The 22,024-nt window shown below is 42.4% G+C and overlaps 1 protein-coding gene and 1 long non-coding RNA gene across 3 annotated transcripts; both read right to left on the bottom strand.

The window, feature by feature from the left end:
• Positions 1-8,120: 8,120 nt before the first annotated feature.
• Positions 8,121-10,045, bottom strand: LOC143475792 (uncharacterized). Its single transcript, XR_013121116.1, has 3 exons — positions 9,946-10,045; positions 9,219-9,367; positions 8,121-8,255 (listed from the first exon to the last, which is right to left on the bottom strand). It is a non-coding gene; the product is annotated as an uncharacterized LOC143475792 (long non-coding RNA).
• A 6,531-nt stretch (positions 10,046-16,576) lies between these two features.
• On the bottom strand, positions 16,577-21,638 carry LOC143475288 (serine/threonine-protein kinase pim-1-like). Of its 2 annotated transcripts, XM_076973082.1 has the most exons (7): positions 21,518-21,638; positions 19,432-19,860; positions 19,229-19,323; positions 18,352-18,402; positions 17,707-18,085; positions 17,419-17,595; positions 16,577-16,696 (listed from the first exon to the last, which is right to left on the bottom strand). In XM_076973082.1, the coding sequence occupies exons 1-7, from the start codon at positions 21,540-21,542 to the stop codon at positions 16,674-16,676; spliced, it is 1,179 nt and encodes a 392-aa protein (XP_076829197.1). In that variant the 5' UTR covers positions 21,543-21,638; the 3' UTR covers positions 16,577-16,673. The 2 variants fall into 2 exon arrangements, with proteins under 2 accessions (XP_076829197.1, XP_076829196.1); XM_076973081.1 differs by lacking the exon at positions 16,577-16,696 and having other exon boundaries at positions 17,120-17,595.
• Positions 21,639-22,024: the final 386 nt, after the last annotated feature.

Raw genomic sequence — 22,024 nt, 5'->3', positions numbered from 1 at the left:
TGTAATCTTAAATGACATAAGCAAAATGGCGTAATTTCTCTCACACTTTGCTTGGACGCAGGGCCAGTCCTTCCATTAGGCGATATAGGCAAATGCTAGGGGCGCCGGCTGTCCAGGGAGGCGCTCGCGTGAACGCGTTATTTATTTATTTTTATTTTTAAATTTTTTTAACAAAGTAATAATTCAGAAATATGAAAACAAGCAAAGTTCACATAATCACAACTTCATTGTTTAATAATATTAGTCAAATTAGCCCCCTCCCCCCGCTCGCTCTGCACCCCTCTTTACTGTTTCTTCTTCTTCTTACATCTCAGATTTGCTCCAATTTCCAATCAGGCAGCGCTCGCTGAAATCTTCATCTCAGAATGTATTAATTGTCCCCAGGACTCGTTTAAAACTCAGAGAGGATTCTGCTTTTTCAGAGTACGCTCCGAAACCTACCACCTGACATTCGTCATGCTACCTCTGTCTCGGCTTTTAAATCAGGTTTAAAAACCTATTTATACAAACTTGCATTTGTTCAGTAAGACACTGTGGTATGTTGGGTGCATTGATGTATTGTACGTTATGCTATTTTATTTTATTTTTATTGTTTGTTGTATTTCTGTATTTTACACATTATTTATGATAACATGTACAGCACTTTGGGCAACCTTGGTGGCTTTATAAATAAATTTTACTTACTTACTGACCCCCCCCCCCCCCCCCCCCCCCTTTTGACTATGTAGTGGAGACAGCTAAACGCCATTTCACTGTGACACCCAAAATGGAATCCTTTGCCTGCCGAACGGAGCGACTGACTCACCCAGATCTCTTTGATTGTATGTAAAGATAAACACTGATTCTTTACCCAGCAACAGGCCCCAAAGGACCCACATCCACAATGGTGTTTGCCTCCCAAAAGCCTACAATGCTGACTGAAAATACAAATATTTGTGTCATTTATTGTCCAAAGTGGAAATTAAGAATGGCTCAATGTGTAGACTAATAGAACCAAATTAATTCTTATTTAGGCAGAGTATGTAAGTCAATTTATTTAGGAATAGGGAATTCCCTTTGTCTTCAAATTGTGTTAATCTGTCTTCTTTGGTTAAGTCATTAACTAGACCTGGAAAGAACTCATTGGAAACACACCAAACCATCGCGACCAACAGAGTCCATTAGAGCGATGCTAAGAGACCGCAACTAAAGCTCTCACCGAGTCCAACAGAAGATTCTTCTTTATTTTATTTTATCTTCTTTATTTTACATGTCGTCGTCAAACGTACTTTTATTTCGTCTAGTCTTTCAAGTCAAGCGCATCTTCTTTCTCAGTCAAGTTATCTGCACAAGTTTGTCTGCGCCCTCCAGCTGTGACTGTGATGTCACCGCTAAGTATCCGCGATTCGAGCCGTCTCACGTGACCTGCTCCGCAGACCTTAGCTGCCTCAAGAAACGAACCGTGAACGCGCACCGGTTGGTCCGCGTCACCACGCCTCTTCTTCGAAGTAAGACGCTCAGTTTGTAGCGGACCACTTGGATTAATCACAAAAAACAATGCTCGGAGCTTCGACTGGTGTATCTTTATTCTCTCCTCCTTTTCGCCACCGACATTTGACACCGTGAAAACTACAAAATGTGGCAAAAAATAAACACAAATGCCCTAGCACCATACCTCATAGATAATACGTAGAACAGGGTGCAAACTTTAAATGCGTCAAACTTGCACATGAACTCAACTTTATGTTATGAGCCGCAGCTCTTACTGAAACAAAAACAACAATCACATCTCCCTTCGTTTTAAATTAAACAAATCACTCTTTAAGTTAATACAATTTTTCTTCCTACCTCCTTCTGCTTCCAAGGGCGCTAAGTTTGAAACTTTGTTTTTACATTTGACATACAACAACACAAAAACAAAACGAAGCAAACTACAGTAAAATATAACAAGGAATATAACAAGCAATCCGTTTGTTCCTGTGTTCTTTCAAACTCTGGAGCAACGTACATCGAACTCGCACAGAAGAACTCGCGCTGAAGAGCTCGCGCTGAAAGTCTCGCGCTGAAAGTTTAGTTCAGCGATAACAGGAGGGAGCAGAACAAGCAAATATTCAATAACAAACAAACAAACAAATAAATAAACAAGGCTGTCATTTACACAGTTCATATGCTGTTTTGGGGTTGCCAACTTCCATTTGGACTCCGGGAGAAATAGTAAATACTGTTACCATTAACCTGCCCAAACTTTCTCTTTCTCTTTTCTATTCTCTCTCTAAAGACCTTATGTCCGTCCCTGGGTCCTACGTTAGGAAAGCCTTAGGGTAGTCATATAATCTATTTAAATCTGCTTATCATTCGCTGTTGTTTAATTTTATATTCTTTGTTGTTCACTATTATATCCCTGGTGTAGATTCACATATAGGTTTAGTTTCATTTTGAGCCAAATCATTCCATATGTTTTGTAACAATTGCCATATTAACCATTTAATAAATTTGGACATTTATTCATTAATCTGGTCATGGTGGTAAATACATATTTTGGTCGATGGTATTAGGTCACTGCGCGGAACAAGAACTTAATCCTTTAGTAATGAGACTGATCAAACCATATTCCACCTATTTCCGTTATCACAATACTGGTTCCTGAGCAATCAGGATGGTGCCTCGTTCATAATCCATAAACTAATGTCACGGCCTTTCCCAACAAAGGGCAGAATGTATATTTCCTTTAACTCAAGCCCAACACTACACCTTGGGGAGTCGTAAGTTGACAGAGATGCAGAGAGAGAGGATGTAAATTCACAATTTATTATTTCCACAAAAGATAAAATTTATAAAATCTATTTAAAAAAAAGCATCCACTCCCAAGTCCACCCAGTCTCAGTCCAGACCCTCGGCAGCCAGTTCCGGGGAGAAACACGCAACAGTCCACTTAGTGCTCTGGATGGGTAGTGCTGCAAACAAAGGACAGAATAACAAAACAAAATGCAGTCACTACTCACAGAACTAAAATTGTAACGGATGGACCTCACACACCCACAAAGACAAACACAAAAAATGGAGCCCACAGGATCTATGATATTTTAGCCAAATAAAATATCCCCCTATAAGGCTGGCACTGAGAAAAAAACTACTTTAACACACCACAGCAACCCTCCAAATTATAAACCCCAAAATAATTTAAACCAAACAAACCCAAATCTCTTGCACACAACCAAACTCAAATAATAAAGTAAACCTATAGGAGTACCCAGCCTAATAGGAAGCAACTTGGCTGTGTATCGCCACTGACTCCAACAACTTAAATGATTAAAATGTACTGCCCTAAAATGGCGACTGCTGGATGGCCGGGGGTTAAAATTCTTCTAAAGTGTGGGGAAGGTGGGAAAGTAAGGAGGGGAAGTTCCACTTAGGTTTGGGAAGGGTGAGCGTATCCTCACCCTTCCGTTGTCTCAATGTGCTTCTCGTGAGTAAACAGCTCCAACCGCAACGTCCCTCACACTCTCGCTTCCACCGGCTGCTCAGCCGTATACTTCAGTGCGTCCCAACTTCCTGGATCAGTCGGACAACAGGGCGCCGCTTGGTTCACTCAGCTCAGCCATCAATGAAGGAAGTCCTTCCTATTTCAGTCCTCAATCTGTGCTTGTTGCGTATTCCAACAGAGTCCAAAGCAGTGTCCACATGCGCCCTCCTTGTCCAAGATTTTTGCTTGCCACCATTCTGCACTCCAACGGCTGTTTTATCAGCAATAATTAGTTCCAAGTTGCAGCTGCAGCCCATTTGCCCATCATGTCTCAGTGCTGCTGCAACCCATCACAATAAAAGTCCCACCTTCACACACTGATAAAATACATACAATATAAAAAAAATAACATTTAAAATACTGTCACCCGTGACACTAACATATGCATCCGCTACAACTAAATAAGTTGATTAGAGACTCTACAATAAGCAGAAACTTCAGATGTCGCTAATGTAATCGCCTTCTATCGTCTCTTTTGTATTTTTTGTATTTGGAAAAAGCTCCAATTAAAGTGGTAACTGAGTCGGGACTTTTCTAGCATCTGCTGAATTGTAATTGAAGGGTGCTTCGTTTTAATATGAGAATGCATGTTGATGTGTTTCCATCTTTGGCAGAGAATTTTTATAAGCAGATCTTACACACTGACTCATATAGGTTTGTTGGCTCTGTCTTATAATTTGAAACAAATCCAAAATGCTGCCAATCTGTAGCAGTCGTGTTTTTCTTTGAAACCAGTTCGCTTCACTCATAACTAGCACTCGTCGTCATTATGGCTTTTTCCCCTCTGTATGATCCTAGTGAAAACCGCCACTCCATAACCAACTGCTGACCCCTCCCACAGATGTTTTTAATGAATACGCCAAATTTTTCAAAGTACAGATTTAGCACTTTGCATCACGTGTTTAATATACTGCCACAATTTTACAATACTGTCATCATACTGCCCAATCCTAGTAGGTGCTATTCAAGGACGGATTAAGGATGGTCTGGGCCCCTGGGCAAAGAGTTGCACAAACAATTTGTGATAGGCACAGTCAAAAAAAGTCTGACATGTAGACATTTGGAAAGGTTGACTGTAAATTCAAATTTATCATGGTTTTGGGCATTTTACTAGGATGTTTTTCTTTTTCTGTTATGAATGATTTGTATCGTATCAATTCATCAGCCAAGCTCATGTTCAGATCTGAAGGATATGCTGCAGCGAGTGAGTTAGCCTTTAAAGTGAGCTCACTGTTGGACATATTGTCAGGCATGAAAAGAACATCAAATAGCTCAGTTAAGTGTGTGTATGCATTCAAACGGTGGTAGAGACAGGACACAAGTTTGTCAATGACAACATTGAAAATTTCGATCCGAAACTTGTCCTTTCCGTTAAATGCTACACCTGGCTCTGCACTATCATCAGACATAATTTTCCGCTTCTTTGTATGCTGGAGGTCATACCCAGCCCCGTCGACAAGGGGGGACAACCGGGTCTGTTGTCCCGGGCCCTAGGGCCAGGGGGGCCCATCAAAGAGCCCAGCAATTTATTTTTTTTTTTAAGTCTATAATTTTTAAATAATCTTGAAATCTTTCATTAATATAAAATTATGTACTCATAATAAGCTCAATGGCTCAAATATATATGTTTTTTTACCTATCTGCATATTTTCCATTAAGTGCATACACCCCCGCCTCCCACTGGAAAATGGTTTGATCCAGCACCGACTGTAGTCGGCCGGTATCCGCCCAACAGCGGGAAATACAGTGGTGGACAGTTAAAGTAAATACAGAAATCTGGAGCGCAGAAAAGAAAGGAAAACATTTACCTGACGAATTTTAAAGTTGCATTGTGTTCCAGGTTTGAAAAGTGCTGGAATTTAGGGTAAAGTACTTGAAAATGCTTGAAATTGTAACTACTTCGTTTCACAACAAATAGCTGTCTGACTGAACAGTTCTCGTGAAGACGTTAAGATTGGGCGTTTTGAAAATAAACAACCATTAAATAATGTGATAAAAAGCGAATTATTTCGAATCATTTCGAGTATATGTATAAATATTTAACTTAATTAAGTTTAACGTGCTGGAAAATATTGAAATGGACCTTTAAAGTGACGTACACGTGCTTTAATTCCACCTTATAAAGGTGTATGAACCGTGCAAACATGACTTTGTTCATTGCGCTGAAGCGCGGCGCGCGAAGTTACAAAATTCGAGAGGTGCACGACCTCGCGAACCGACAGCGCGCGAGACCCTCACGCACGGGCGGAGCCACTGCGATTACGTCATTTTAGCACGAACCCTTGCGCCGCTGGCGCTGGGGGGGCACATGAATCTTTCTTGTCCCGGGCCCCAGCAAGACTGTCAACGGGCCTGGTCATACCTGTACTCTTGGGAGACAGCAGTGGTGACATTTAAAGCTGCCCCTTCAAACACCTCAAAGTTATCTCATAGTCTCGTAAAGACAAGAGAAGTTGTGTAGCTGTACATATGTCAATATCATGCTTCTGCAGCTGCAGGCTTGTGGCTTGGAACCTCTGTAATATTGTGTCCCAGAAGTATGCGATGAAGGCCATCTCCAACGTGTCCAATTTGTCACAGAGTGCAGAGGCTTCACTTCGAGTTACACATTTCTCCTCCATATCTTTAGACATATCATTCAATGCCTCTCTCATTTGTGCATAATATTTCCAAAGAGCCTTAGTTGACTCAGCTCGTGCGCTCCATCTAGTACCTGACAGTGATTTCAGTGTGAGTTTGAGATCAGTATCACGGAAAACCTTTCCCCACCTGTGTGTAGATGATGCACAAAATGTGTACATTGCCTGTACAAAGTCAAAAAAATGTCCAGCTTCTGCCCAACAGCATTGACACCAATTAAATTCAGTGAATGTGCTGCACAGGGGACATAACAAATCAAAGGGTTTCTTTGTTTAAAATGAGCTTGGACTCCACTTTCCCGACATGTTACTTGCATTATCATATGACTGGCCCCTACAGTTGGATAAGTCTAGGCCCAGATTCTCCAATAGGCTCAAAAGCTAGAAAACGCTCAACTACATGTCCGTCATTAACAAACCTGAAAATAAAAGTAAGTTGGTCCACATGAGCAAGGTCTGGAATGGAGTCAACTATAACAGAGAAGTATTTTGATTCTTTGATCTCATTAACAATTGCCTGCTTTGTTCTCTGTCCCATCAAATGGATCCAATTCTTCACACACTGTTGATGATAAGTAGGACACAGAACCTTTTCCCTTACCTCCAAACCTTTGGAGGTGCTCAGCTAGGAATGGGTCAAATTTGGCTAAGAGTTCTATAATGCCCAAAAAATTACCATTGTGGGCTGATCCTAATAGCTCATCATCTCCCCTGAAAGCAAGTTCCCTCTCCCCTAAAAACTGGATGACTGCAAAAACTCTTTTCAAAACTTCCTGCCAGTATTGTCTTTCTGCATCAATTTGTTTGACAATATCAGAATCAATTGTTGCTGTGCCTCTGGAGTGATTATATAATGCTAGCATGCAAGCCCTATGCTCCACACTCCCCTCATGCTCACCAATCCGCTCTGAATGTTTCCAGTCAGAAAATCCATGAACAAAAGTTTGTGCTTACTGGAAAACAGTTTGCAAGCAAAACAATACACACAGCCAGTTGAAGGAGAGTAAAGTATCCACTGCCTAGTCACAGTTTGCCCGTTGGGTAGAGAGCAACTGAGTAGAGCATTTGTAAAGCTCCTACTGGTACCCCCAATTCCTCTATCCCTGACTGAGGCTGGGTACTTAGCACTTCTGTTTTGAAATGCAGCTTCTCCTCTACTAACAAGAATCGACTTGGCTTGGTCGGTAATGGTACAGGGCCATAAAGCAGGGTCGTTGACCGTTTCACACCAGGAGTTGGGGTCCTTGCCCTCCTCATTTGAAAAACGACACTCACACGATGCAGCTGGCTGGTCTGATTGTGGTTCTGACACACCTGCAACTTTCCTTTCATGGTCTTTCTGCTGCTGGTCTGTGGTAGCCTGGCAGGGCTGGCATTCCTGCTCTGCACCTGACTGGGTCTGCAAAGGTACATAGTCACTGACAGGTGACACTAAACCAGTGGTCGAGTCAAGGAGCCATGGTAAACGACTTCTATGGAAGTCAAGGGCCCCATAGCAGGGGCCCTCGTGATCAAGGGCCCTCTAATGGTATGCCCTGCTCTTCTCTAGGGCCCCCTGGTAGGGGCTCTCATAACCAGGGCCCTCTAAAAATATGCCCCCCTCTTTCCTAGGACCCCTAATAGCCAGAAGTCAAAGTCAGAGCAGTGCCACAATGCCTCATCCATATTCCTAAGGGGCCCAAAAGCATGGCTAGGGCCCCCAAGAGGCCCTGGGGTCAAAGTCCCTAATAGTCAGAGGATCCTTAAAATGGAGGGCCCTCGGAAATAAAAATATATTGTACCATAAATGTTGATAGGCATCGCAAAAAGTTTTTGGCAAGGGCCCCTGTGCGCTGGCCCCACTGGCCCGGTCAGTAATCCAGCCATGGTGCTATTATTAGCTTAGCCTTGCAAATTTTTAAAAATAAATATATATTAAACCACACATATGCTCCTCTGTTCCATCACCTTCCAGTGAAGCAGCATCACACGATCATATCCCTCAGTACACCAACATGAAGCTGCATCAGGGACTCCTGTCCCCTCCACCTCAGTAGACCAAAGTGAAGCTGCATCATCAGGCATCTGGAAAAATGCTCCATCAATAGACCCTGCTGACTGGCCCGCTGAACTGACTGAAAAGATAAGAATAGAGTTTGTTCTCAGAAAACCATTTCAAATCAAGAACAATTTCACGTTTCCCAAACAAAAAGATGGGAGAAGGTGCCAGCATGATTAAGAGTCTTAGCAAATGGAGAAAATATCAAAAGAAGCTGGCTAATGTACTCAAAAATGAATGACAGTTTGTACTGCTTCTGCTGCTAAATGTTTTCTCAGAGAGATTTCAAATTGAATAGAGAAGGGCTAAGGGATTGGAAAAATGCAAACCACCTTCTAAAGACCCATGAGGACCGTCAGGAGCACAGTACACACATGGCAACATGGAAAGAATTAGAAGCTCATCTTGAAAAGGGGATAACAATAGATAAGCAGGAGATGGCACTTGCTGAGGCTGAGAGAAAGAGGTGGCGTGAAGTTCTTATTAGATTGGTGGCAATAATTCAGTCCCTAGCTGAAAGAAACATGGCTTTAAGGGGATCCACTAACACATTAAACAAACCAGACAATGGCAATTTTCTCAAAGAGGTGGAGCTTATGGCAAAATTTGATCCAGTAATGGAGCAGCATGTTGTCAGAGTGAAAAATTGAACTAGCAGTCACACACATTACCTGGGCAAAAAAATCCAAAATGAACTGATAGAGTGCATCAGTGGAAAAGTACTGGAAAATATAGTGGAAGAGATCAAAGTATTTCTCCATTATATTAGATTGCACCCCTGATCCAAGTCATAAGGAACAACTCTCTGTCATTGTCAGGCATGTATCTCTCAAAGACATGCCACACATTAAGGAACATTTCATGGGTTTTCTTGTAGCAGAGAAGTCAACGGGAGAAAGTTTATCATCTCTTATCCTCAAAAGACTAGAGGAGCTTAACATTCCCTTTGAGGACTGCAGAGGACAGTCTTATGACAATGGTGCCAATATGAAGGGAAAGAACAAAGGTGTTCAGGCGAGGTTGCTTCAGCAGAACTCACAAGCCTTCTTTGTCCCATGTGGTGCCCACACTTTAAATCTGGTGGTTGTTGATGCTGCTAGGAGCTCAGCAGATGCCACTGGCTACTTTGGATATTTAATGAAATTATTCAAACTCTTCTCAGCCTTCCCCCCAAGATGGCAGATCCTCCTGAAACATAAAAAGCGTTCAGGCAGTAAGGTACCAGGCTGGGCAAGTCAGAGAGGCTCTTCTGGTAGTGAGAGAAACTGCTGCAGACCCTATGGTGAAAGTTAAAGCCCAGTGTTTGTCTGAGGAGATTGGATAATCAAATAATGACACTGAGAGGGGCAAGGGAAGAGCAAAAATAAGGAAGCGATTTAATGGAATGAAGTGCACTAACTCAAAAACCTGTGACTTAATCCAAGGAAACAATAACATGCAGTCAACTGGTACATAGAGAGACAAACAACACTCAGGTGGCTAACTCCCTGATTGGCCACGCCCACCGGTGACATGAACACAACGCACCAAGATGAATGTACTGCATTTTTTATGCAAATTTTTATGTATTTTCAACATAGTACATCATTCATCTGACAAAGTATTTTTGCATCTTTCAAGTTACATTACTGCATTTTAGTCTACTACCTTATATTTATTTAGCTTTTTGTTCTTGCTTTAATGTAAATTCTTTTAATTTTCTATCTAGTATTCCTGCCAAGGAGCAAAGTAAGAATTTCAATGTACACAGAAACCTGTTTCCTTACTGTGCAAATGACAAAAAGCTGTTTCTAAATGGAACCGTTTTTCAAGAGGACAGAAGATCGTCACGGTCGGCCGGTCCAGCTCCACTTCACGACTCTCCACCTCCTGTTCACTCCCTTGGTCACAATCCCCCACCTACTGATTATCACACGCACCTGTCTCTAATTCCCTCTCACTCCTTACAAGCCCACAGGTCCTGCAGGTCGGTGCTGTGCATTCCTTGTGCCTGTCGGGAGTGAGGCTGCGTGTGACGTCTTCTGCCGCTGTCCTGCACAGACGCCAAGTTAGTAGTGACGCTTGTGCTTTACGCACTTCTATTAGTGCTCTGCGCTCTCCTCTTTTCTTTAATATATCTGAGTGTGTGTTGTGCACTTTGAGCATGAATATGGACATTAAAGAGAACACGGCACCATCCATGTTGTCTGCTGCTTCTGTCACCCAGTTACAAAGAGCTGCAATGCTAGATGGTTTCAAATCAAAGTTAAAAACATCCGTGTTTGGCCAGGCCTTTGGTTCAGGGTAGATATTGTATATATTTTGTAGGTACTGAAACATTAACTAAAATGTGGCATTAATTCCAGTATTATTAAACTTTTTCTGATTATTTTATCGTCTTTAATTCGTATGTCTTATTTCTCTCAATCTATTTTTTATTATTTTAAAACTTTTGTTGGTCTGATTTTGTTAAATTTATTTCACTTTCTATTTTTTTTTTATTCATTATATTTTTTAGCAATGACATTCCCAAGGATAGATCTCGGATTGTAATAAGCTCCTTTTCCTGTGTAAAGCACTTTAATTTACTGCTTTGTATAAATTATATACGTATATAATTAAACTTGCTTTGCTACACCATCAACTCACAGTGCCTTTACTCGCATCTTAAAATTGGGTCGACCACCATATGGTGTAAACGTGCCCCCACCTGAATAACTATTAATTTCACAATCACAAAAGGCAACAAACTGATAAACAACTCAAAACTCCATATTCATTAAACTTCTACATAATAAAACGAAACAAAAAACATTTTGCACTTTGTATTGCAGTTCAATTGAATGGAACATTCTGTTGCTCCTTCGTTGAGTCAACAGGTAGGTGTACGTCAAGCTGCTGATCTGTGTCCTGGGCAGATGTTGGCATGTGGAGTGCATCGTGCTCCAAGGTTTTTACTTTTGTTTGTTGCCATATTTAGCAACAACGCAAGGTAGGAAACATAGGAGCCTGTAACAATGCAGAACAAATGCGGTTTGTAAAGGAAGGACGACTGCACTGCACATCTTAATGGCTGAATACACACATCTTAATGCCTGGAAACACACAACTGCTTTCATAAATTATATTCTTGTCACTCAAAGTCTCACTTCCATTCCTCAGATGAGATTTCAAAAAGAGAGAACTGCTCCATGTAAAAGTTCATATCTACACCTCACCTCCTCCACCACTTCTTCTTTTTTCTATGTGCCATTCCCTGAACCTCACTGTTCTTTTCCTCCTTTCCATCCCTCTGTTCAGTTTTCCTTTCCTCATTTATCACGAGTGACAGATCTCTGATATGGATATAAAAACAAATTCTAAAACTATCGCTAATGTGATTTTTCACAATACAGTACATGACATACAAACCGTAGAAGACACTTTTCCAGCACCCACATACCTGCACCAAAGCATCTCTGTAGCTCTGGAAAAAACACTTCTTTGCACGTTCACAGTAGATGCATTATGGGGTGTAGATCTGGGATAAATCTTGAGGGATCTTGAAGCCTGTTCACTCATTCATGTTGTTACTGGTGTCCTGCTGATCTCGCCGTTGATGTTATCCTCAGGGGTAGCAGCTCCTCGGGAGAAAGGTGGAGCACTGGTCACAGTAGAAACAGCAGCAGAGACCTCCAGGTCAATCGAAATATCCTCCATTTGAGTCAAAACCAGAGGAGCCTTAGAAACAGAAACAGTAACAGAACTGCCAAAATGATTCTTCATTAAGATTATGAAAGGAGCAGAACAGAGCCATCTCCCCACCCCACAAGTGTACCTGTTCACGAGTTCCTCCCTGCTGGAGGAGCTTCTTAGTATTTTCACTCAGGTTGGTGATGGGTGGCAGACGAGTCCTGGCATTCCACATGTGTGGAGATTCAGAGGGAGGTGGAGAAGCTGCTGGCACGATCCTTGGGATGTTAGGCCAAGCACTACGGGGAGCTGCTCCAACAGTCTGTCTGGAGTCGCCTGCTCCTACACAAGTGGATGGCAAAGTGACATTTGCCCTGGTGGTAGATTTAATGAAATGAAAGGATTCAAGGCAGAAGCAGAAACGGTGGTCTTGTTGATGCAGGACCACAGTTTCTCCCTTCTCTAGAATATTATTCTATTTCAAGTAGCTGAGGGTCTTTTTGTATAAAATTATCTAAATATCTTTACCTAGTGGCAGTTTTTCAAAAGACAAAAACTATTTCAAATAAGGTTTAAAAAATCAGAGCTATTTTGACTAATCAAAATGCTATTTTCTGCAGTGTGAAAACAATCCTACATAAGTACAAAACAGGCTTATTGAGGTGTTTTGGAATTATAATTCAAATATTATGTTTGTGTGAATTTCACATTATTTCAACCTTTCACTAATCAAATCTCAAACATGTATGGTCCTGTAGATGAGGAGACTTAATCACCTCCAGAAAAGAGGGGTCGCATGGAGACACGCGAGCAGCTGACGGAGACGGCAAAATACGGCACAGTGTGGGGAACATATCAGAAGACATCACGGAAGGCATCACAGCCCAGTTGAATGCCATCCCACGAATGGACAGCCAACTGCTTTTGCCAGAAAAGTGTTGTCACTTAGTTTCCTGTTTCATCTCTTCGGAAATGCTTCAGACCATACAGGAGTGGACTGTCCAGCATGCACACCAGACACAGCATGAAAACTGGTTCATGGACCTCCCTGAACTAATGGCGTTCATTGCAATCCTCATCCTGCGAGGGACTGTCCGGCTTCCAGCGGTGCATGACCCATGGTCTGCAACACTGGCAGTGCCCTCCATCATCAAGATTATGTCGCTAAACCGCTTCCAGGACATCATGCAGCACCTACGCTTCAACGACAAGGACACACGCAGCGAACGAGCTGCAACTGACCCGTTTGCATTATCCCATACCTTGGCAAAGACTCCAGTCGTCCCACGGGGGAAAGACTATTGCGGTTGAAATTCTGTAACTCTTAAGCACAATAAAAGTCAGAAGCAGTTGGGTACTCTCTTATTTTTTAAGATGGAGTAAAATAAATGTATTAAGCAAATATGGATTAATTAAGCAAGTATGGATTAATTCCAGAAACCCCTGTTACAAACGCACAAGGCGTCTGCCACAGAGAGCTAATTCCCCTCTCCAAACTCTCTCTTTTATAATTTAATCATAAGCACACACAGTGTCCACGAGGTGATTAACAGAATATGATTGGGTAAACATAACGTAAATCACACATGATTTAACAAATGTATATTGCCCTCTCCCCTTGCATGTCCCATCCACGCTCAGCATCCTCGTGATGGCATGATGGACTGAGTGCCGCTGTAGCCCCTTTAAAGTTGAGATTAGGGGGGACCGGCCGGCGCTTCCAGCGAGGTCAGTTTAGGAACACCAGAGGAACATCAGATTAGGACTGAGCCGAGGCCGTCCAGAGAGACGGCACTACACTCCTGAGGCCTACTGAACCCATGAGGATGGCTTCAGTGCCATGATTAACACACATATATGCAAAGAGCCCTAACATATACATCTAATGTGTTTAATATATACTAAGAAAGCCTGGCATAAAGGGAAATCATAAAATTTCCATCATATTTCCCTCCTTTCTGTCCTTTATGGACAAAGTACATCAACTACAGATCACTCCATTGCAGGCTTTCGATCGTAGCGTCACATACAGAAAGTCCATGGATGGCCAAACAAGTTACATCATTACCACATTGTTTGAAAGATTACTTATTTAACTGAATCAATATCAGAGAAATCATAAGAATCAACATCAGAACATTTTAGCAGAATGTCATTGGTCGTCATCGTGAGGTTCTTAGGTGTAAGGGCCGCTCCTGCAAGACACAACTCAGGAGAGACAGCAAACAAGGTACACAGAATAAAATCAAAATAATCAACATAATTCTATTATGTCAGAGATGTTATCATGCGAATCGTTAATAGCATTGTGCTCCATCACAGGATGAGCAAGAGCACAGGGTTCATGGTGGGTGATCATTGACCTTTCTTGACAGCTGTTGTGCTTGGAGTGCGGGCACGCCCAATCTGCACTCCTCTTACTCGACTGAGGCACCCCGAACACCCTCCTTTCACCCTATAGGAGCTGGGATGCAACCTACTGCATGCACTCGGCCTCTGTGCTCACCAGCTCTTCCTCCTAAAACCCTTCACGACCACCCAATCCCCTGGTTTCAGGTTGTGCTGCAGACCTTCCCATGGCTTAGGCAAGGCCCCTTACACCGACCTGTGACAGAAAACAGGTTTGCACAATAACTTAGCATGCATTTGGTGGCCTGCCAAATTTTTAGCAGTAATACCCCCTCCCTTTGTATTGCTCCCGCCCGCTCTGACAGTTCAGAGGTGTCTGCTGTCGATAGGAGCTCGCTTATCTCTGCTGTGGGAAACATCAGCGTTATCAGCACACAGAGTGCATATGCTGTTCAAATGTGTTCATATGTCTCGTCACATGGCAAAACACATTTATTTAGCAAAAACTCAGTAGCAGGTTTAATCACTTTACCTACGTGTCATCTACGTCTATAGGCAAAAGCATTTCTTCATTGCAAAGCATTTAAGCATTTAATCATTATCAACACCATCAGCATGTGTTAGCGAAAGCATTTCTTCATTGCAAAGCATGGGAACAGTTTGTCTTACCTGACCCTTCCGGATCGTCACCAGTCAACCCCTGGGTTGCCAACTTTTGAAGATCGCTTTGCTTGGCTAGGTATGTTTGATGCGCTTCTTTTTCTTGCTTCTGTGTCCGCTGGTTACTCACCCTCTTTAGCTGGATTTCTGCATGTGTCCACTTTGTGTTGGTCAGACGTCTGTTTTCAGCTGGCCAGTCCATCCAGCCACATCTATTTCCAGCTTCAGGCACAGAAGACGTCGCAACTCATGTGATGTCGGTCTGAACTCACGGCAAAACAACTCCAGTTCATCCGCAAACCTGCAACCCCCCACGTCCTTGGGGTGTCCGGATTGCTTTATGATTTTCTGTGAGTCCGTTAAAGTCCATGTTCTCATAACCAGCATAGGCTCGTCCTGCCCCGCCACCTCCACCATTGGGCACGTCACCTGATCGTTGGTTGTTGCCAGAACCATCGACCACTCCTCTGGAGGCGGAGGCAGGGACGATTCGCTGTCGCAGACCATCAGTTCTCGGCTTGGCCAGTCTGTCGCATCCTGCACGTCACGTGATCCCGTGTGCGACGCCACTGTGCTGACCGGGTGCTTCGGAGGAGGAAGAGGTTTCGCTGGTCTTGGGGTTGCGTCGTTGGAGGGAGGAGGTGGGGCTGTTGGGACAGGTCGGGGTCACCTGGGACGTCTGTCCAGGTCTGGATCTGCAACACACTTGACAGACTTGAGATTTTGAAACTCGTGTTGAATCTTCTATTTGGTTTTTAACCCATTAAATTGACAGTTTGAGCAGAAAGATGAATATTAGTGGCCTGCTGGAGGTGATTTTGCAGGGCTCTGGCACCTGCTCCTCCTGTTCCTCTTTGCACAAAGGAGGAGTTAGTGGTCTTGCTGCTGGGTTGTTGCCCTCCTACGTCCCCCTCTATGTCTCCTGGTATCTGCTCCATGCTCTGGACACTGTGCTGACAGACACAGCAAACCTTCTTTCCCCAGCTCACATTCATGTGCCAGCCTGGATGAGCTGCACAACCTGAGCAACTTTTATGGGTTGTAGACACCGCATCATGCTACCTCTATGGTGCGAGAACTAAAGTGACCAAAACATCAGCCAGAAAGGATGGGAACAGAGAAAAGGTCTGCAGAACCACTCTTATAAGAGGCGTCTTGCTAATTGCCTCTCATTTCTACCTGTTGTCTGTTCCATTTGCACAACAGCAGCTGAAATTGATTCAGTGTTGCTTCCTAACTGAATAGGTTGGTTTCACCAAAGTGTGGTTGACTTGGAGTTACATTGTGATGTTTAAGTGTTCCCTTTATGTGTTCCCAAATGTCTTGGTCCTCCCGAGGTTTCTTCCTAATCCCCACCATCATAGGGAGTTTTTCCCTTGCCACTGTCGCCTTTGGCTTGCTCATTAGGGATCTGGACCCATACGATTGTAAAGCTGCTTTGTGACATGTGTTGTAAAATGCGCTATATAAATAAATTGGACTGACATTTTTTGAACAGTGTATATTATTCATAATAAACTTAATATCACCCAACTTGACATTCACCAAGTGCACGTCAATCTAACACATTAAGAATCTTAGACAATGTCAATTATATTACATTATATATTACCCAACAGTTTCATTTCAGTTTCTAGTAGTTCACTTGAAGAATATCCAAGAAGACAGTATTCATTCTGTTTGAGCAATTGCGTAAGTGTTTGTTCTAAAATAAAATCCAAGGCATGGACCACAAACTGCACATTATTTTTTTTTATTTCTGGAAGGCAGGATCTTCACTGTCCCAAACACTCAAGCTGCTCATCCTTCTGATGCCGTCCAGAGGCTTGCTGGTTTATGTGGTCCTCAAAACTGAATCTATGGAATTGGGGGGAAAAAAACCATTTAGAACTCAGAATAAATAGAGGAACAGTACAGATAGTACAATCCTAAATTGCATTTTCGATTAATAAAGTACTACATATAAGCATATACCACTTATAGCATTCAATTGTTATATAGTACACTATGCCTGACCCAGATTTTTCTGGTCCATAAGCAACAACTTGATAAGCTCATCCAATATTACACTGCACCTTGCAATTTAATTTTGCACTGTCCTCTAGTCTCATGCCCAGTACCATTTACCTCTACACTCCCTGTCTAACCTGAATTAGTTCTGAAGTCCTTCTAAAAACCACTCATGTGCAAGAACATCCTCGAGCACAGGACGTTTTTCAGGGTCCTTTTGCAGACACCATGTTATCAGATGGCTGCACTCTGTGTGTGTAGCAACGGAATTAGTTGAGAAAGGAAATCAGTTACCATCTGAAACCTCTGATCTGACTGTTCTAATGGCTTATTCAACGTTTTTAAATGACAGAACTGTACAGAAACCTCCACTAACAAAAAAGACTGAACAAGTCTTTTTATAATTTTAAGACGGTTACAAAATGTTGAATTGCCAATTCTCCATTCTTCATTAGTCCATTTTATCAATCTGTGGTTGTGTATTACATTACCAGATGAAATGATTACATAAATGATCATTTTGCAATTTAGACTTTCTAGTTATCTTAAAGATGCTTCTGCCTTTTCACCTCTGGATGGGATTCCCTTGAAGCACAGGTCTGCCTCAACAATGTCCTCCACCGTCTCAAAGGGCATAGCTCCACAGACAAGAATGTAGAGGAGCACACCCAGACTCCAGATGGTGGCTTGACGGCCCTCATACGTCTTATCAACCAGCCATTCAGGTGGGGAGAATAACTTGGTGCCTGAGACAACGAGAGAGAATCATCAGTAACAAAATAAAAAGTTTATAATAGTCTCTAATTTGATCCCATTTTTTAACTTGAGGTGCACATTTCATTCCTATGGTGAATAACCTTTAAAGAGCCTGTATGGTCCGGTCGTAAGCAGATCACCACAACCAAAGTCGATCAACTTGACATTAAGGGTGTCTGTGTTGACCAGAAGGTTCTCTGCCTTGACGTCTCTATGTAGAACTCCACGGTCATGGCAGTGAAGGACAGCCTGAACCACCTGATGCATGATCAGTCGTGCCTGTGGCTCAGGCAGTTGGAATTGGTGCAAGACCAAGAAGTCAAACAGGTCCATGCACGGGATGGGTCGCTCCAGAATCAAGATGAAGCAGTCCTCGCACTCAAACCATTCTAGGAGCTCCACAATATGCTCACAATGAGGCGGCTTGCACACCATCTCCATTAAAGCCACCTCTAGGGGGAGACTGCGAGTTTCGCCAGGCTAAAATTAAGGAACTCATGGTTAGTATGCATTTGAAGTTTCACAGTAGAATTATAGTTAGCAGGTTAACATTAAAGGGATCTGAATTGGTACCAATCATTAGATGAAACCTGAATCTAAAAAGTGAACTGTTTTCTATTCGTGTTGGAAGGAGTCACTGAATGGAAAATTAACAGTTTTGCGTTTATAGTTCCTTTGCAATTTTACCCATCTAAAAAGTTCCAGACATTGTTGCAATATTACATAAGTAAAGATATTGGACTTACAACAGTGATGAACTGCTCTTTGTCACTCCTTGGCACAATTTTAATGGCGATCTGGTCACATAAAAAACACAGCAAGTGAAGTTGTTTACACAAAACAGTCAGTTCATTTAAGTCAAGTCAAGTCAAGTGGCTTTTTTTTGTCATTACATCTGAGTACAGGTACACAGTATAATGAAATTTTGTTCCTCCGGAACCGTGGTGCAACACAAATCAACAGTACAACAGACAACATAAAGTGCGGCAGGGTAGCAGTACAAGAATGTGCAAAATGTGCAGCATGGGGCAATCTCACAACAAAACACTACAAAAAATACAATAAATACAACAGGCGAAGACAACTGACAGACATGACGGTGTAAAGTGCTGGTACAGTGCAATGTGGTGTGAGTGGTGTCGGAGATGAGTGATATATTGTGTCATACATGAACACAGTGGTTCTGAGGTAGTTATTAGGTCCTGTGGGAGAGCAGCAAATATTTCTGGTGGGGGGTTCAGTGCAGTCTTTTTGTGCGTGTGTGGGGTCAGATCAGTGTTGGTGTGTGTCAGTTCCGTATCTGGGAGTTGAGGAGCCTGACTGCCTGGTGAATGAAGCTGTGAACATATCTAAGATGGTAGCCACAGCTTCTCTGGTAACTCATAAATCTGGAGTCTGATAAATACTCATCCACAGATTGTCAAGCTTATCACATTGTATATTCAGGATCTTTGTGTTCAAAAAGTGGAAAAAGGTCAAAGCACATTAGACTTGACCACTTGATTGCCATGTGAATAACAAAGGCTCTCTAGGGAGAACTCATAGCTCCTTCAAAGTTCTAATCACAATCTAAAATAGAAATTAGGTCCCACAATTATTCTTGTATTGTGTGCTGATGCTCACCTGTTTTCCATCAGCATCGCGGACTCCTGCATACACTGCGCCGCATCCTCCTTTGCCCAGGAGATCTCCCAAAGTGTAACGTGAAGTGAAGCTCTCTACATGAAACAAAAACAGTTACATCCTTGTACAACATAAGATTCAGTCAAAAAAAATTCAGCAGGTGTAACATGCTGGTAGTGTTGAGGGCGTTACTCTAGACAGACCTAGGCACTCCTCCTCTCTCTTCCTCTTCCTCGCCTGCGTCTCCATGGGGTGGGGTGCCAAGTCTTGAGGAGCATCCCCTGTTCTCTTCCTACTCTGCCTCAGGGGTTCCTCTTCTCTCCCTCGCTTTGCAGTGGAGCGGGACGCCCCCACGGGACCTTCAGTCGGGGCAGAGCGCTTCCTCCTCTTCTTTTTCTCACTGGGCCACGAGGTGTGTGTGGACTTTTCACCACATCCAACGGGCACCAAAACTGTGATGTCCTCTTTGTCCCCTTCACTCTTGATCTTTCTGCTCCTGGGACTTGGTGTGCCAGAGTTGGAAGAGGCTCTGCTTGTAGTGGCCTTGCAGTCCCTGCACCTGGAGGGTCCAGGCACCACAGAGTTCTGCCTGAACTGGGCCACTTTCCTGGGCTTGCTCCCCTTGCCCTCAGCTAAAATGAAGAGAACACAATGTTTTTGTAACCTTTAAGTAACATTAGGATTATTTTAACATTAGCCATATAACATAATATTAGCAACATAATGCATCATTTATATTGGGGGTCATTTATTTTGACATGGGGGGGGGGGGTGTTTTGTGGAGTGGCGAGATTAAAGCTCGCGTTGTGTTCGGTGGATTGCTCCTACTTCCGAGGTGGATTTTAAAAAGTTAAAAGTCCCATCCATTGGCTCTATTGTGGAATTTTGTTGAATACGTCCTTTTTTCGGAAGCTAGAGTTTATTTTAAACTCCCATGCCTTTCACTACTAAGACACCAGATAATTATATATCATAATTATATATATAAGCAAATATAGTGTGTGTATCGTTATTTGTAGTAGTAATTGCGATCGCAAGATACATGCAAGATAGGATGTGTTAGCTCACTGGAAGTGGAAATTACCCAACACAATTTAGTTTGTATAGACCACTAACAGGCGGACGGCGGTCCGGATCCGGACCCGAACGCAGTCCTATAAGGACCCAGAATATATTGTTAAAAATATTTTTTTATTTTGACGGGAGAATTAATTTTAAACCGGAGCATTTATTTCAGGGCTATTGAAAAAAACACTCCGTCACGAGTGTTACGTTCGCCACCCCCAACAAATCACGTTTAATCCGACCCGCCGAACGTGTCTAAATTATAGTAAAATCGTCATTCATTTCCCCTTTTCACCCTTTCATTTGCAATATCCTCGTTTCCCCCAATATATAGCGCATTAGTCCAGACACATTGACCTGTTGGAGTGGAACTTTCCTGCTGCCGTTTTGCCCTTCGGTAAAAATGAGCGGAGCAAAGAAAAGAAAAGTGGACACGGAGTGCCGAGTGTTTAAAAAAAAGTTGACAACAAAATATTTTTTCACGGAGGTCCGATCAACGGCTGTATGTCTGACATGACAAGAAACGGTTGCAGTTTTCAAAGAGTACAATATCAGCCGTCACTTTGCTACGAAGCGAGCAAGCAGTCAACAGAAGGACAAGCGGCTACTGCTCAGACGTTGGCAGTTTCTCTGCATATGGAAAGTTTGGAGGAGCGTTTTTAAATTAATCACAATGTGCGCATTTACGCACAGCAGCGGTTCAGTAGCTTCATGAACACCCGCACATCGCTCTCAATTTAAAGAGCCCTTTCTGGTTTCTGCTGCAGGTAGGATATTTAATGCAGTCTGTCTCTCAGAACAATCCGTCCATGATTTTGCGGTGTTTAAAACGATTAGAAATTACTGAGCTCGAGTATTTCGTTGGGTAATAATATGTTTTGAATGTTGAATGTGTTCCATTTATCTTTTTCCAGTAAGTGTTGATTTCATTAACTTTGCACCTTCAGTTGAAATGTATAAAAATAATCAATTTAATTGCGTGTCAAATGCTCCTGACCCGGACAGCGTTAACCACCACACCCCATGATGTACTGGTAAAATAAATTAGTATTAATGGCGCTAATGTCTTCTAACGTTAGCTAGATAATTTAGCAATGCTAACATAGGTTAGTCATGCTTCTCCAAAAAACTTGGGTTAAGTCGGTCTTGGAAAAATGTGCTTATGTTTTCTATTCAATAACGTCCTGTAAACCGATACTGAAAAAATAGCGTAGCGTGACTTACCCTTAGGAGAAAGGGAACGATCCATGTCTTATTCGCTGTGCGTAAATATCGGTTTGACCTGACGCGCCTTTTTTTTGATCCTATCGTCGTCTTGCCGGAATATGGTAATGAACTAATGAACCCGAACAGGACTTTGTATACATAGGGTAACTATGGGTAACTGTGCCGGTAACTATGGGTAACTGTGATGTCATAATAACATTGCGCCATCCTCCCACAAACTTCTACACCTGTGTTTCTGTGATGAGTGTATGAAGTGTAATATTTAGTATATTAAATATTTTATATATTTTAGTATTTGACATTTCACAGAAGGCAGGTGAAATGCTATAGGCTAACTGATATTTATGAAGCTGTGCACTGTATAGATGGACAAATGTTACCTTTTGTGTTTATTTAACTGTCAAATTCTTGAAGTACCAATAGAACATTACGCATAAGCAGTAATCAAAGCCATATGCTTGCTGTTTTATAATATGCAAGAAAATAAAAAGGTAATAATATAAA

This window comes from Brachyhypopomus gauderio, chromosome 14 (assembly GCF_052324685.1).
Source record: "Brachyhypopomus gauderio isolate BG-103 chromosome 14, BGAUD_0.2, whole genome shotgun sequence".
Lineage (NCBI taxonomy): Eukaryota > Metazoa > Chordata > Actinopteri > Gymnotiformes > Hypopomidae > Brachyhypopomus > Brachyhypopomus gauderio.
This window is presented reverse-complemented; position numbering and strand designations above follow the sequence as displayed.